At 37.5% G+C, this 15,044-nt stretch overlaps 1 protein-coding gene across 1 annotated transcript in view; it reads right to left on the reverse strand.

The window, feature by feature from the left end:
* The window catches only part of SPHKAP (SPHK1 interactor, AKAP domain containing), a 98,016-nt gene that overhangs the window by 75,254 nt on the left and 7,718 nt on the right, over positions 1–15,044 (reverse strand). Inside the window, exon 2 of the mRNA XM_007453270.1 lies at positions 1,770–1,877. Within this exon, the coding sequence (XP_007453332.1) occupies positions 1,770–1,877 (108 nt within the window). The remainder of the gene's footprint in view (positions 1–1,769; positions 1,878–15,044) is intronic.

Below are 15,044 nucleotides of genomic sequence, written 5' to 3' on the forward strand. Positions count from 1 at the left end.
CACTGATGTCATCTGAAACTATAAAGGGACAAAGAATTAAGGAAGAAAGTCATACAGTTTTAAGTCCAAATTTGAGTTCATTGGGATTGGGGGTGTTGTGAGTAGAGTTTTCTGATAATTTGGAAGATCCAATGGTAATCTTAAATTTGGCTATAAATTTACCATTTCTAATTGTAGATCTGCAATACAGATTCCAAAAATATAAAGTTTAGAAAAGACCTCTTTGCCCTTTATTACACAATTCTTAGTGCCCCAACTTTGGTGCCTTCTCCAAATGGCAGACTCCTTAATACAGGAGCTGCTTTGATGACAACTTTGACTAGAGTGTAGATGCGGATAGCTTTTACTCTCCATTTCTCTTCCTTTTACAATTCAAAGCTGTGTAATTAGAGATCCATATCAGCAAATGCCTGAATTTTCCATCTCATCTCAGAATTGAATTTGCAAAGAAGGTATCGCTGTTAAATTACTTGCCACCTAAATCCTTTTGCGTTTTTGCAAAGATTTTTAGCCATCAACTGGTTTTCTGGACAAGGGATTAAAAAGTCCCCAAAATAGCAGGATCAAAATCATTTTGCCTAAACAAAGAGATTGAATTAAGTCTCGGTTGAATGGACTCTGCTTTCCTTGTGCTATGAGACTGCAGTGTGAAATGTTTTACATCCTCTGTCTGCCAGTTCTGGTTCTGCTCATTATATATAAAAAGCTCCTCCATCGCATTTTCAGCTCCTTTCTTTTTCTTTTTCTTTTTTTTTGCGGTGCGCGGGCCTCTCACTGTTGTGGCCTCTCCCGTCGCGGAGCACAGGCTCCGGACGCGCAGGCTCAGCGGCCATGGCTCACGGGCCCAGCCGCTCCGCGGCATGTGGGACCCTCCCGGACCGGGGCACGAACCCGCGTCCCCTGCGTCGGCAGGCGGACTCTCAACCACTGCTCCACCACGGAAGCCCCCCTTTTTTCTCTTTTAACAGAAATGCTGGCATGCAACTCACCTCCAGGAATAGCTCAGAGCTGATGCTCTCAACTTGGTCATGAGAATTACATTTCTCTCCTCTTTGGAAATACTCTCCCCCAGTCTCTGTAATCATGACCCCATAAGAGCTAGGCGATTGCAGTTAAAATGAAACATATAGTTTTGTAGAACATATAGGAAGCAGGCTACTTCATATAGGAAGGAGAAATCACGTTGTTGATTTCTTGTATCAGCAATGCGCCCTTACATTCTAAGCCACAAGAAATATTTATCTATAAGGACGTCTCTTCCCTTGAAAAGGAGGGTTTTATACGTAAAGCTCAGATCCAGTACATAACATTAAAAAGCATGCCTGTATATTTCTTATGTTGAAAATGTTTTCAAATAATGACTATAACTTATAAGAATGGTAGAACATTTTTACAGTTTTCATGTTGAAAAATACCTACTAGTAGGAGTTATAAAATATATTGAAAAGAATCCAAGAGCACTCTTGAATAGGCTTTTATTTCTCATCATATGATGCTATTTCTGAATCTTTTACACAGTCAGTTTTGAAAATGAAAACATCATTTTTCCTTTTCAGAGAAATGATAAGATTGATTTACCTGTTGAAATGAGCAAAGCAGAAGAATCATGAGCTTCTGCCTGTTATTTTGTTAACACTGTATAAACCAGTTATGTATTTTCAAAAGGATGCTTTCCAAATCCTGTACTTAATGATTATGTCCTTGGTATGAGTACATATGCCCGACTCCCCACTTTCTCAGCCTGCATCCCCAGAGTTGTGCTTACTTACAGAAGCGCAGTTTTCAGACTTGTCTTCCACAAAACCAATTTGGCAGGGCGTCCTCTGATTCTGCAGCCAGTAGTCTGTAGATTCCAGCAGGCTGTTGCTGCGGAGAACCTGAGGGAACCAAGACAAACTTCTCAGTGTTATTGGCAAGATTTTCTATTTAAACAAGGAACTCTTTTCTGAAGAATCTGTAAGTGTTTTGTTTGCCTCAGAGCATCTGGATATTAGAAAAAACTTCCAGGATAACAGCACCTCTAGAATGTGTAAAATATTCAACCAGGAATCCACTTTAGAGGGACACATTGAAGTGAATACTGTTGTTTCTTCTCTCATCTAATTCAACATCTGGAAACTTCAGTGTACCTGTGACTTTTGCATAATTTGCAGTCAAGTGATTTTTTTGGGGTATGGTTCAATTGGCAATGGGGAATCAAACTTCATTTAAGTGTTGGAACTCTTTTACATTCTACAATATGAAAATTTTCGATTAAAAAATGTAGTTTCTCCATTTGGTACAATTTACTGTTACCAAAATTATGATTCTTTAGCTCTTCAGCTTTGATAATATATCTGTGAAATAGGGCACAGTTCTTCTAGCACACTTAGGATACTATATTAAATTTTAAAATTATTAGGAATAAGTAAGTGTCTTACAACAACCCTTTCCCTTTGCAGAAGCAGTAGGGTAAAGCAAAATCAATTTCAATTCATAAATGAACAACACCGACTGCGATTTACAAACGCCTTGTTTCTGGGCTTTGATTTTAAAGCAATGAAGAAAAATTGCATTTCTGAGCCAAACATTCTGAAGATTCAATCTCATAAAGAAACAAATGACGCAACTTCTGATGTGTCTTAACTCTATTCAAATATTGTATAGGATTTTTCTCATCTTATATAAGATTTCCAATGCTCTCCTGGTACCCTCTGCTTTATTAGGGTACATGTCTGCTACTATTTGACAACTACCTTCACTTAAGTAATATAGCACATTTAATCAGTTTGGTTAATGCCACAAAAATAGAATGACACTTCAATTACATTTCATTTGCACAGTGAAGGATTGTCTTCTTTTGTTCTATAAAGATAAAAGTACATTAATTTTTGTCTCTGCATATTGAGTTAACCAAATATGTCTGACACATTTTTCTATAACATTTTTGTTTCAGCTAAGTGATATTATTACTTTTAAAATATTTTTCCCACTCAATGTTTATTATTCCTGGAGATGACAAATTTTCATCATTCTTTTCCAGAACAGTACAAAGAGACACTTTGATGAGAAGGTAATTGACGAACTTCAGTTATCACTGCAGACTCAAGTTGGCAATGCCAAGTTTTATCTAAACTGTGGTTCTTAAAGTGTGAGCTGGGACCCCCTAGGGGTCACTGAGATCTTTCAGAGAGTCCGGAAGTCAAACTATGCTTATTATAATACTAAGATTTTATTCACCCTTTTCATTCGAATTATCTCACGAGTACTCAGTGGAGTTCTCCAGGGTCCACACGAGGTGTGATGGTGTAACAGGCTGACTGCAGAAGCAAATAGGAGAGTCTAGCTGTCTTCTTTTAAGTCAGATATTAAGAAGATTTGCTAAAAATGTAAGATGAAATTACTCTTCTCACTCAAGTGTTTTGTTTTGGAAAATATAGATATTTTCCATAAAAATATGTATGTTAACATGTAATGTGTTTGTTATTATTTTAAAATTATTTTAAAATAATAAATTATGGTTATTTAAATTGTTACTGTTATTTTAAAATTACACATATTTAGAATTTTCTTAGCTTTTTTCTATGAATAATAACTTTATATAGCTTCTTTAAGTTTCAGTATTTTCATTTCTATGTGGCATCAGACTTCATCAAAATATGCTGAAAATACAATTTAGTATATAGCAAAAGCTGTTTTTTATAATTTTTATTTTATATTGAAGTATAGTTGATTAACAATGTTGTGTTAGTTTCAGGTGTACGGCAAAGTGATTCAGTTTACATGTATCTATTCTTTTTCAACTTATTTTCCCATTTATGTTATTACAGAGTATTGATATATCAACCCCAAACTCCCAATTTATCCTTCCCCACCACCTTTCCCCTTTGGTAACCATAAGTTTGTTCTCTAAGTCTGTGAGTCTGTTTCTGTTTTGCAAATAAGTTTATTTGTATCATTTTTTTTTGATTCTGCAAGTAAGTCAGACAAAGACAAATATCATATGATATCGCTTACATGTGGAAATTTTCTTAGCTTTAATTTATAATATGGAAAATATCAGTAAGTATAAACCCTATAATCAGAAGCTTCATGAGGTCCCCCAACATTTTTAGAGTGCAAAGGAGTTTTGATTCCAAAAAAATAAAATTGAGAACCATTGATCTAGACTAATTTTATTTAAAGAAGAAAAAGCTTCTCAGTCCACCTCCTCCACTGCCATTCACTTTTACTTTCAGCATATTTAGAATAGAATTTAAGAGACTGGACATTAGTGATCTAACTGCGTTGAAATCTAAACCTGGTCATTAGTAGCAGGAAGACCTTGGGTGGTTGCCTAAAATCCTGAGTCTAGGTTTCTACACCCCTGAATGGAGAGAGTAACACCCACCTGGTGGTGGGATCATTGGGGTATTCAGTGAGATGACAAGTGTCAAACACTTCAGCATGCAAGATGACAAGTCATCCTCTCAATACATGGTTCTCATTGTTACTATTTGATACGAACTTCAAAGGAAGATAGAAAATTGGAAGCCTTTGCCTGAAATTAGTGGATTGAAAGCATTTCAGATGGATGAAGACAAATTTTCTTCAGCAAATATTCTGACCTAAGGTGTAACTTCAGTTCAACATTTTGTAGTATTAATGGTTGCAGCTACTATTTTTTGCGTGCTTAGAATGTGCTGGGAAATGTGTTAAATTTTTCATATATTTATTTATTACTTTTAAATTTAGTCCTTAGTGCAATACTATAAGGTAGGAATTAAAGAGAAGGATCTTCATGGCAACTGTCATTTTGCAGATGAAGACCTTGAGGTTCAGAGAGATTTGAGTTCCTGCCCCAAGCTGCTCAGAGCTGGACTTTGAATTCGGTTTTGAAGATACCAAGTCTGTGAGTGAAATCATTTAACAGTGTTGCCTTGCATAACCCCTAAAGATGGGTGTGATTTGGGGTATGTTTCTGAAGAGTTATGTGCCTCTAATTTTTGTAAACATAACTACGTTTACTCTGCATCATAATAATGTTAGAGATTTTAAATGGAAGCATCAAATGAACATACCAGTTAAGAATACTTTGCAATGCAGTTTAATAACTCCTCTGACTAAAAATCCCTTCTTAGCCATTTCAAAGCTCACGCCACAGAAATTAGGCCCTGGACCTTTTCTGTATTCTAACATATTCAAGGCACATGTATCATGGTTGCAATAAACTGTGTGTCAACAGGAGAAAACAACTGCCACTTATCGGAGCTTATGAATTATTCCTGTCTTAAGTCAGCCCTAAGAGGGGGGCAGAGTTCAGACACAATTCACTTAGGTCTTCCAGAAAAGTGGTGGGCTGGACTGGCATATTTTCCAGGTGAAACACAGAGAGTCAGAGATGCAAATGCCGAAAGACATCAGCCTGACACTTCCACACTGCAAGATTCCCAAGGCCATGAAAAAGACTGTCTCATGATGAGGCTGACTGAGAGAATTGTCAGCTACCTAACAGATTTCTCCTGTGTTGAACTTCTCTGATATAGGGAAATAGCACAGAAAGATTAATTTGTTGAGTCTTCTACTATAAGGGCATTTTTTGCACCTATTTTAAACATAAAAAATAACTAAACATATACAAAGATCTTGTTCTGCCCTATCCTAAGAGGGGGGGAAAAGTCGACAGTTTTATGGACCTGCTTACTCTGTGGAAAATGCTAGAAAGACTTCGCACTTGGCTATTCCATATCCTTTGTATCCTGAGTGTCTTCTCAAAGGTCCATCTTTGCTTTAGGGGAAACAGAAATGTCAGAGCGAGGAAGTGAAATTTAAAGTGCCACCTAAATATTTCAATTGCTTAAGAACAAATGTTTTGAGGAGAACATCTTTCAGGAGAATATTCATTCACGGTGTAATTTTAAAATGTGAATTTTATTCATCATAATTTTAAAAATAGTTTATTTGATCTTATCAATAATTAAAATACATTTCATTGATATTTAGAGATTATTAATTATTTAATACTTATATTCGTTCATTATTGACCCCAAAATAATACATTTAATTGAGAACTCTCTGGGCTAAGGCCCTAATAGATGTTATCTGAATTAAACTTCTAGACTTATGAGGTAGAATTTGAGGGCTAATATGTGAAATGTGCTTAAAACAGTGCTTGGCATATAGCAAGTGCTCAATAAACATTTGCTGTTATAAAAATTATTATTCTGTTGGCCCAGACTTAGAGGGGTCAATAATTTTCTTGTTAGTGGAGAGCTAGCATTTGAGCCAGGCTCTCTGGTCCCAAAGCCCCCATTAGGCATGGCTCCATTGCAAGCTGGTAAAATTACATAATTTTTCATCCTTGGACTCTACCAAACATATGTCTATGTATTTATCCATCTCTCCCTCACGGGCCTGGTCTGGGTGGTCAGGAGCTTTGAGCTCCAGTCCTGACCCTTCTGTCTGTGTGGTCAGGCTACCCAGCAGCTCCCAGCCTCCGTTTGTCCTTTGTATACAATTAAATTCTGTGATCTGAAGGGCCATATTCTACATGGAACTTCAGTAATTCTCTGCCTTCGTCCTCCTTTCATGCCTTCTGCTGTTCCAATTCCCAAATACATTACGAGCCAAATAAGCAAAGAAAATAAAAATGCAGGCTTCAATAAACCACTTAGAATCATATGTTAAGCAATTTTAACCCGTGAAAAGCTTTTGGTGTAATGGTTTAGCCAAGCCATTAGGAAAAGAGGAATGCTTGAAAGAAGAATATGTGCTGGAGAATTTAATGACTTTGAAGCTTTATGAATATAATCTCCCTGCTGAGACAGTCACTTTCTGATGGTGGGGAGGGAAAGAGAAAAACTCACCAGGCTCTCAATGGCTCACTCATTTATCTGCTATTTTTAGCTGCAGGTTCAATTATTTCAGATGAAGAGCTAATAACAAACATGCTGTGCATTCACTAGTTTGAAATACCAATGGCACATTTTCTCTTAAAATTTCATGAGCGTCCTAAGCAATGAATAAAGAGTGTTCTGCTCTCTTGTACAGTGACTTTCCTTTTTTATCTAGAGAAGCAAGTTGTAAGAATTTAGTATTGATATGGCATGGGGAGGGGAAAATGGACTCCTGGTAACCTGGACACAGCTCTAAACATTGCTGGGCAGAAAAAAAATAATAGTAAGTAGATTGGAGAAGACAGTAATTTAAGGTTAGTCACAGAGGTTTGGAGGCAGAGCTCATATTCTCTTCCATCTCACCACTTACTGAGTGATCTTGGGCAAGTCATTTAGCTCCTGCAGGACTTAGTTTTTTGCCTTTATTACAGGAGGATGATTACAGGCACTTCAAAAAGTTATTCCAAGGCTCAAATAAGAGAAGGTACATAAAGGACTACCCTCTTAACAGAGTAGGCAATTGATAGGTGATGGCTTTTATTATGAGAATGCAGAAAAATTTAGAAAACACATTTTCCCTCTTAACATTTTCTTGATCTCCGCGCAGCACCTGGCGGTTTCTCTTTATTTGCATTGTGGGGCCCCACTCTTCTTTTACCCCTCTTGCTTCTCTCATCTCCTCCTTCACTCAATATTCGGTCAACAGAGGTTCACTGAACTCTTTTGATGTTTGACACTGGGAATATTAAGATGAACAAAATGACTGCTGTGCCTTGGAAATTAAACTCTAAGAGGGGAGAACAAGCACTGACAGGCCCGTGATAGAGAAAGCAGGTGCTTTGATCAGGACGATCCATGTCAGAGATCACCCAGTCAACCTGCGGAAGGTTAAGACTGTGCACTTGACCCTCATGTCAAGTTGAAAGATGCATCTGAGTTGTCTGGGGATGTTGGAGAAGGTTGGGAGAACATGTCTCTCTTTCTAACTAGATTTCCTCTCTGTTGCCCTAAAAGGGAGTATCCCCTCTGCATAGGGCCTCAGCGTGTTGCTCTGTCCACCCCTCACAACCTTTTTCCTCGGAGAACTTACTGACTCTCAGGGTACTAATTCCCGCCTTGGGGGGGATGACTCACTGGTCTACGACTTCATCTTTGACCTTTCTCTAGAGCTTGGCTTTTCACAGTTCTAGCTGTTAGTTGTTTTTCTTGGATCTCCTGCTGTCACCTTGGACTCTTTGTGTCTAAACCCAAACCCTTCCCTCCCCAATTCCGGCCCTTAAAAGAAACCTGACTCCCTGGCTTCTGTATTTGCAGTTAATGGAAGAACAATTCTCTCTTACCCTGGCTTGAAATGTCTGTGCCATCTGGAACGCCTCTTCATCTGTTTCTAGTCCTATATTCTCTCTAATTTTTTCTTTAATTCACTTAACATTTAAGTACATGCTGTAGACTAGTCTCTGGGTAATACAGTAGTGAATAATGCAGACCCGATCTCCACATTCATGGAACTTAAAATCTGGCATGGAAACCCAGCAATAAATAAAGGAGCACTGAAATACACTTTTAATTATAAATCGTGGTAGGTAGTATAAAGAAATTCAACATGGTGCAGTGATAGAGAATAAAAGAGATGGGATGATACTTGGGAAGGGCAATTAGGGAAGGCTGGACACCCACAGGGTCCTTAACAATTACAATTGTTAACGTTGTAATGGTCTGTCTCTTCTATCTCCTTCACCCCTTGCCTCTCAAATCCATCTAGCTTACTGAAACCAGAATCAGAGATAAGTACTAGGCTTTGAAGACAAACCTGGTTTCAAATTCCGGTTTTTCCATTAATTAACTGTGCAGCCTAAGGCAGTCACTTAACCTCTTTGAGACTCAGTTTTTCCACCTACAAAATGAGGTCGGTGTTGCACTCACAATGAGGAATTTTTTAGTAGACATTAGAAATACAAAACACACACAGTATCTGACTACCTTAGGTGTTCACAAACAGTGAATAGTGAATAATAAATAGCTATTATTATCACAAATATGATTACTGATGTTATGTAATTCTCTCCCAAGCCCTTAACCTCAATTGACTAATTGACCCAATAAACATTAGCATTGTACCATCTATTCCTACTGGAAACCGGACCAGGCCCTGGGGAACAAGGAAGGACATATTTGCTCAGTGAGCCCCAAATTTTATGGGTTTATTGTCAAACTATGGCCTAGTATTCAAGACAGAACCTAATTCAGCTCCCACCTATTAATCATTTCATTAATATGTATTAAGCTCCAATGTTCAGGATACTGAACTATGCCCAGTTTAGGTGTTTTCCAGGCTTTGTCTCCAATACTTTCTCTGCACACACCCTCTGCTAGAATCTCCCACTTACTAAAAGAGCTCCAACTTCTAGTCTTTATAATGCACATGCTTTTCCTCATATCTTTCCACTAGCTCCCTGAACTTTTTCCCAGAAGTTCCTTCCCAGCTATCAAGATATAATTGAAACCAACCCCTTTACCCTATCAAATGTTTCTCTCTTCTTCATGATGAAAACAATTTTTTTTTTTTTGGTTTTTTTTTTTTTTTTTTTTTTTTTTTCAGTTCCGCGCCTCTCCTGCTGCGGAGCACAGGCTCCAGACGCGCAGGCTCAGCGGCCATGGCTCATGGGCCCAGCTGCTCCGCGGCACGTGGGATCCTCCCGGACCGGGGCACGAACACCTGTCCCCTGCATCGGCAGGCGGACTCCCAACCACTGTGCCACCAGGGAAGTCCTGAAAACAATTTTTTATGTCAGAATTTTGGAATGTGCATGCATGTCTTGTCCTTCCCATTAGAGGATATGAGTATTATTTCTGCAAGGCTTTTGTTTTCCTCAGAGATTTTATGGAAAGGTTACAAAGAATTTTTATGTTGAGCAAATTCCCATTTCCTACTTCTGTACTATCAAATATTGTCACATTTTATTTTCTGATAATTGTAAGTATAATGATGTTAAGAAGCATCAAAGCCCTTAAAGAGAAAAATTTCAAACACAAAATGCTACATTTGCCTAATGTATGTATCATGATTAATGATGGAATGGTGCTTAAAATTAATTGAATAATGTCATCAGAACAATGAACTCATTCTTCAAAAGCAGAGATTTATCATTCCCCCACCCCCAAACAGGTAGACTCAGAGAAATTAAGATGTGTTGGGATTTTGAGACATTGACTCTCTCAGCTGTCTGGAGGCTGGAGAGAACCTGGGTTGGCCGTTCCAGGGCAGGCGCCTCTGGCCATCTGCTTATTCAAGAGTTCCAAAAAAATATTATTTAAAAAAATATGTATAATAATGTGGAAAAGATTTGGAAACACCGTGTAAAGAAATCATCCTTTCACATGTTGCACACAATTTTCATGAATGTGTGTTGGAGATGAGGAAAGAGAAAGCAAGAGGATCGATAAAACGAAGGAAGCCAGATAAGTGCATTACCCTATTGCTGTTCTAGCCGTTTTCTAGGAAACTCAATTAAATGTTTCTTACACAAAGCGATTGTAATGTGAGCAGGGCAATTAGATTTGCATAGTGAGTGGTAAAGATGGCAGAGAGTTGATAAGAATGATGTTAGGAAAGAACGAAGACAGCTATGCATCAGATATTATTACCTATTTGCTCTGTAATAAACAGTGGCGTCTCTACTGCTGGTAACATTTTCTTCATAGAGATATCACATCCCTATAAAATTCACCCTTTTATCAATTACAGGAAAAAAATCTGTAAAAAATACAAACACATGGATGCTAAATAATATGCTGCTAAATAACCAAGAGATCACTGAAGAAATCAAAGAGGAAATCAGAAAATACCTAGACACAAATGACAATGAAAATACGATGACCCAAAATCTATGGGATACAGCAAAAGCAGTTCTGAGAAGGAAGTTTATAGCAATACAATCCTACCTCAAGAAACAAGAAATAACTCAAAAAAACAACCTAACCTTACACGTAAAGCAATCAGAGAAAGAACAAAAAAAACCCAAAGTTAGCAGAAGGAAAGAAATCATAAAAATCAGAGCAGAAATAAATGAAAAAGAAATGAAAGAAACAACAGTAAAGATCAATAAAACTAAAAGCTGGTTCTTTGAGAAGATACAAAAAATTGACAAACCATTAGCCAGACTCATCAAAAAAAAAGGGAGAAGACTCAAATCAACAGAATTAGAAATGAAAAAGTAACATTTTTCATTTCATTTTCAAAAATAACAACTGACACTGCAGAAATACAAAGGATCATAAGCGATTACTACAAGCAACTATATGCCAATAAAATGGACAACCTGGAAGAAATGGACAAATTCTTAGAGAAACACAACCTTCTGAGACCGAACCAGGAAGAAATAGAAAATATAAACAGACAAATCACAAGCACTGAAATTGAGACTGGGATTAAAAATCTTCCAGCAAACAAAAGCCCAGCTCCCTGAACTTTTTCCCAGAAGTTCCTTCCCAGCTATCAAGATATAATTGAAACCAACCCCTTTACCATATCAAAATGAATGCAAGGATTCTTCAATATATGAAAATCAGTCAATGTGATACACCATATTAACAAATTGAAGGAGAAAAACCATATGATCATCTCAATAGATGCAGAGAAAGCTTTCTACAAAATTCAACACCGATTTATGATAAAAACTCTTCAGAAAGTAGGCATAGAGGGAACCTACCTCAACATAATAAAAGCCATATATGACAAACCCACAGCCAACATTGTTCTCAATGGTGAAAAACTGAAACCATTTCCTCTAAGATCAGGAACAAGACAAGGCTGCCCACTTTCACCACTATTATTCAACACAGTTTTGGAAGTTTTAGCCATAGCAATTAGAGAAGAAAAAGAAATAAAAGGAATCCAAATCAGAAAAGAAGAAGTAAAGCTATCACTGTTTGCAGATGACATGATGCTATACATAGAGGAAGTTTTAAGTTTTAATTTTGCTTGAGTGAGATTACTAGGTAGTGTGGTAACTCAATAAGAAACTGATAAACTGTCTTCTAAAGTGGATTTGCCATTTTCATTCCCATCAGCAGCGTATGAGAGTTCAAGTTGCTCTACATCCTTGTCAGTGCCTGGTGTTGTCAGTTTTTGCTTTCAAATTAATTTTAGTCATTCTACTTTGTGCACAGTGGTACTTCATGAGGCTTATTTTCCTCTTATTTTTTAAAGATTTATTTTTCCTTTTTAAGATTCTTTTATTTAAAATTTAATTGGATTCTATATTGGTACAAATCACATTCATAAAACAATAAAGCATTAATTAGACGCTAACTTTGGAATACCATTTCCAAGAGAAGGATAACACCATCCATATTAAGTTTTCATTCCCTCATTCATTCATTCAATGGCTGATTGTTGAGCACCTGCTGTTTTTCCCAGGTGTTGCTTATTTACTGGGTAATCAGGGGTGGACAAAACAAAAATAATGACAAAGCAAACAGTTTTGTTCTCATCCTGTTGAGGGAGGACAGACCATAATCAAATAAATTTTCCATATTGATATATGTTCTGATAATGAAGACCACTGTGAAAACTACTGTGACTACTGTGAAGATAAAGTCACAGAAAGGGATAAAAATTAAGAGATGTATTTTGGAAAGTATTTTCCGGCCTCTCTGAGGGTGACGTTGAGCAGAGATCTGAATGAATTAAAGTGCCAGTCACACAAGCACCCGAGGGAAGAGCACCCCAGGCAGAGATCACCAGCAAAAACAAAAGCTCAAAGCCGAAAAGTGATGGTTGATTTTGAAGAACAGCAAAGAGCCCATAATGGCTGGTGCAGAGTGAGTGGTAGGGGAAGTAATGAGAAAGAACCTTTTATCTTTCACTGGAAAGAAATCCATGGCTGAGCTGAGCCAGATATTCTTTAATGTCACGAAGCATTCTAAGATTCTGCAAAATGTTTAATTATAATTTTTGGATGTTTAGTCACTGGCTTAAATAATGCTTAATTATTAGCTTAAATTTTTATAATAGCTTAAAACCTACCCCCTGCCACACACTGAACTAGAAGCCAAAAGATTTTGTGTAATTTTACACACTTATTTTATGTTGATTTAATCTGTGCCTTAGCGAACTTTTTGGAGAACTCTGTAATCTTTTGTTTTCCACTCTGGGGTATGATACCTTTTCATTACCTTACAGCGAAACTCTATTGCTTATTTAAAGCACACTGAACTCCTAAAAAGAGACAAGGAAACAAACTGGAAATGAAATTATTGTGTGGAGGGAAAAAAGTGGCATAGAAAACTCAGTGGTTTCGTCTCAGTTTCTCAGAAGGTTGAATTAAATGTTAAGATAACATTTTCCTTTTAATGATGATTCTTCTGGCTGACTGCCTGACATTTTATGTATTTAGCCTCCTTTGACGAAAGGGGGAAACTGTTTCCAAAGTATGAATAATCATGTTTGATTATTCATAGGACATATTCTGCAATATGATTATCTGGTTGGATGTGAAACATTCTTGCATTATACGACTGACACCTAGTACAGTGTGGAAATCTTGTAATTGATTATTACAAAAGTATTGGAAAACAATGGAGTTCTTTTAAGGCCTTGGAGCTAGCAATTCTCCACTGTCAAGGAGCAGATCAAAGGCATAGATGGTTTGGAAGTTTGGGAAGGAAATGCTTAGCAGCAGATCTGCAATTCTTTCGCTCTTTACTGTGGAGAATGGTGGGAGGGAATACCCCCAGAGAAGAAAGGTGACATTCTCATATCTCGTTATAATCATACTAACCTCTAGATAAACTGTACTTTTATAGCGAAAGAGTCCTTATCTATGGGATGCTTTTAGCAATCCTGGTTGAACTAAGCTTGCCTCTGGGAAATAAATATGAAATATACCGATTTATAAATATCTCTGACAAATGTCACACATGCAAGTAACTGAGTATAAAATGGAAATGTTTCATGAACAAAAGGGCTCTCTTCTTTGAAATTAATGCCCCCATGTATGTAATCTGGAGACTGTATATTAACCAGGCACAGAGTTTATCCTAATGTGGCAAGAAATGAACTAGGTAGACAATTTCAGATCTCTCCCTGCTTTTCTTGTGCCACACAATTACTCTGTTCTGAAAGCTACATTGTATATCAATGCAATAACAAGAAAGGTATAAGAGCACAGAGGGCAATTCAGCAGTATCAAGCCACGCTTGTTTACTTCTGCCACATCACACTTCAGCCAGTCAGCTGGCTGAAGAATGCTTTGAAAGTTGATCAGAACTTTCTCCACATGAAAATGAAAACCAAGTTTGAGTCTCAAGTATAAAATACAAGAGTTTCAAACACAGATATACTCAGGAAATGCTATTATAGTATAATTTATGAATGGTCTGATTTAAAGAGAGTCAAATTAGACATAAATGGAGGACAGCTGATTGATTGCTATTTCATTCCTATTTAGATGCAGTATAATGCTGTCACGGTGATATGACCAGTGAAGAAAATGTGATTTTTAATGTTAGGAGAAGCAAAATATAAGAAAAAACGCATGTGTAGGAAAACACATGATGTGTATCTAGACCTACCATTGACTTTGTATGATTTTTCTGCAAAGCGTAAGCAGCGCAGATTTTGCTGTTCATCAAAGGGACAGCGGATTTGGCCACGTATCCCTTGAGTACTGATGTGTGCCTTTGGCCTTTGGCAATTATAAGAAGGTGGCAATTCTCATTTCTTGACTCTTCTTTGGAAGAAGCTGCTGGGAACAACTACCTTCTAAGATGTCAGCATATGGACACATAATTTGCTAAGGTTCACACCTGCTTCTTGGGTGTTCCTCATTCTGGAGAGTGTGAGCCCTCATCTGGATCTTTTAGGGCAGGTCTCCTTCTCAACATGTAGAAATAAGCCTGGTAAATGTGGGCATGCACATGACAGGGCTCATTTTCAGAGATTCATGAGCCAGGAGACCCCTATGGAGGACTCTGCACATTTATCTGAGCCAAATCTTTCCGTCCCATTCTGGCAGAATTGAAAAGTGGGCGCTTTTATCAGAAGGGTGAGCCTGGCCAGATACAGGGAAGGTGGACGCTGTTAGGACTGGTGGGGAACATGGTGTTTACTGCAGGCTACAAGGCTGAGAGCGTTGTTTACATGGAGGACTGAAGGGAAAGCGAGGAGAACCTTAAGGCTAAAGATGG

The sequence above is a fragment of the Lipotes vexillifer genome, unplaced genomic scaffold (genome assembly GCF_000442215.2).
Source record: "Lipotes vexillifer unplaced genomic scaffold, Lipotes_vexillifer_v1.1 scaffold471, whole genome shotgun sequence".
Classification (NCBI taxonomy): Eukaryota; Metazoa; Chordata; class Mammalia; order Artiodactyla; family Lipotidae; genus Lipotes; species Lipotes vexillifer.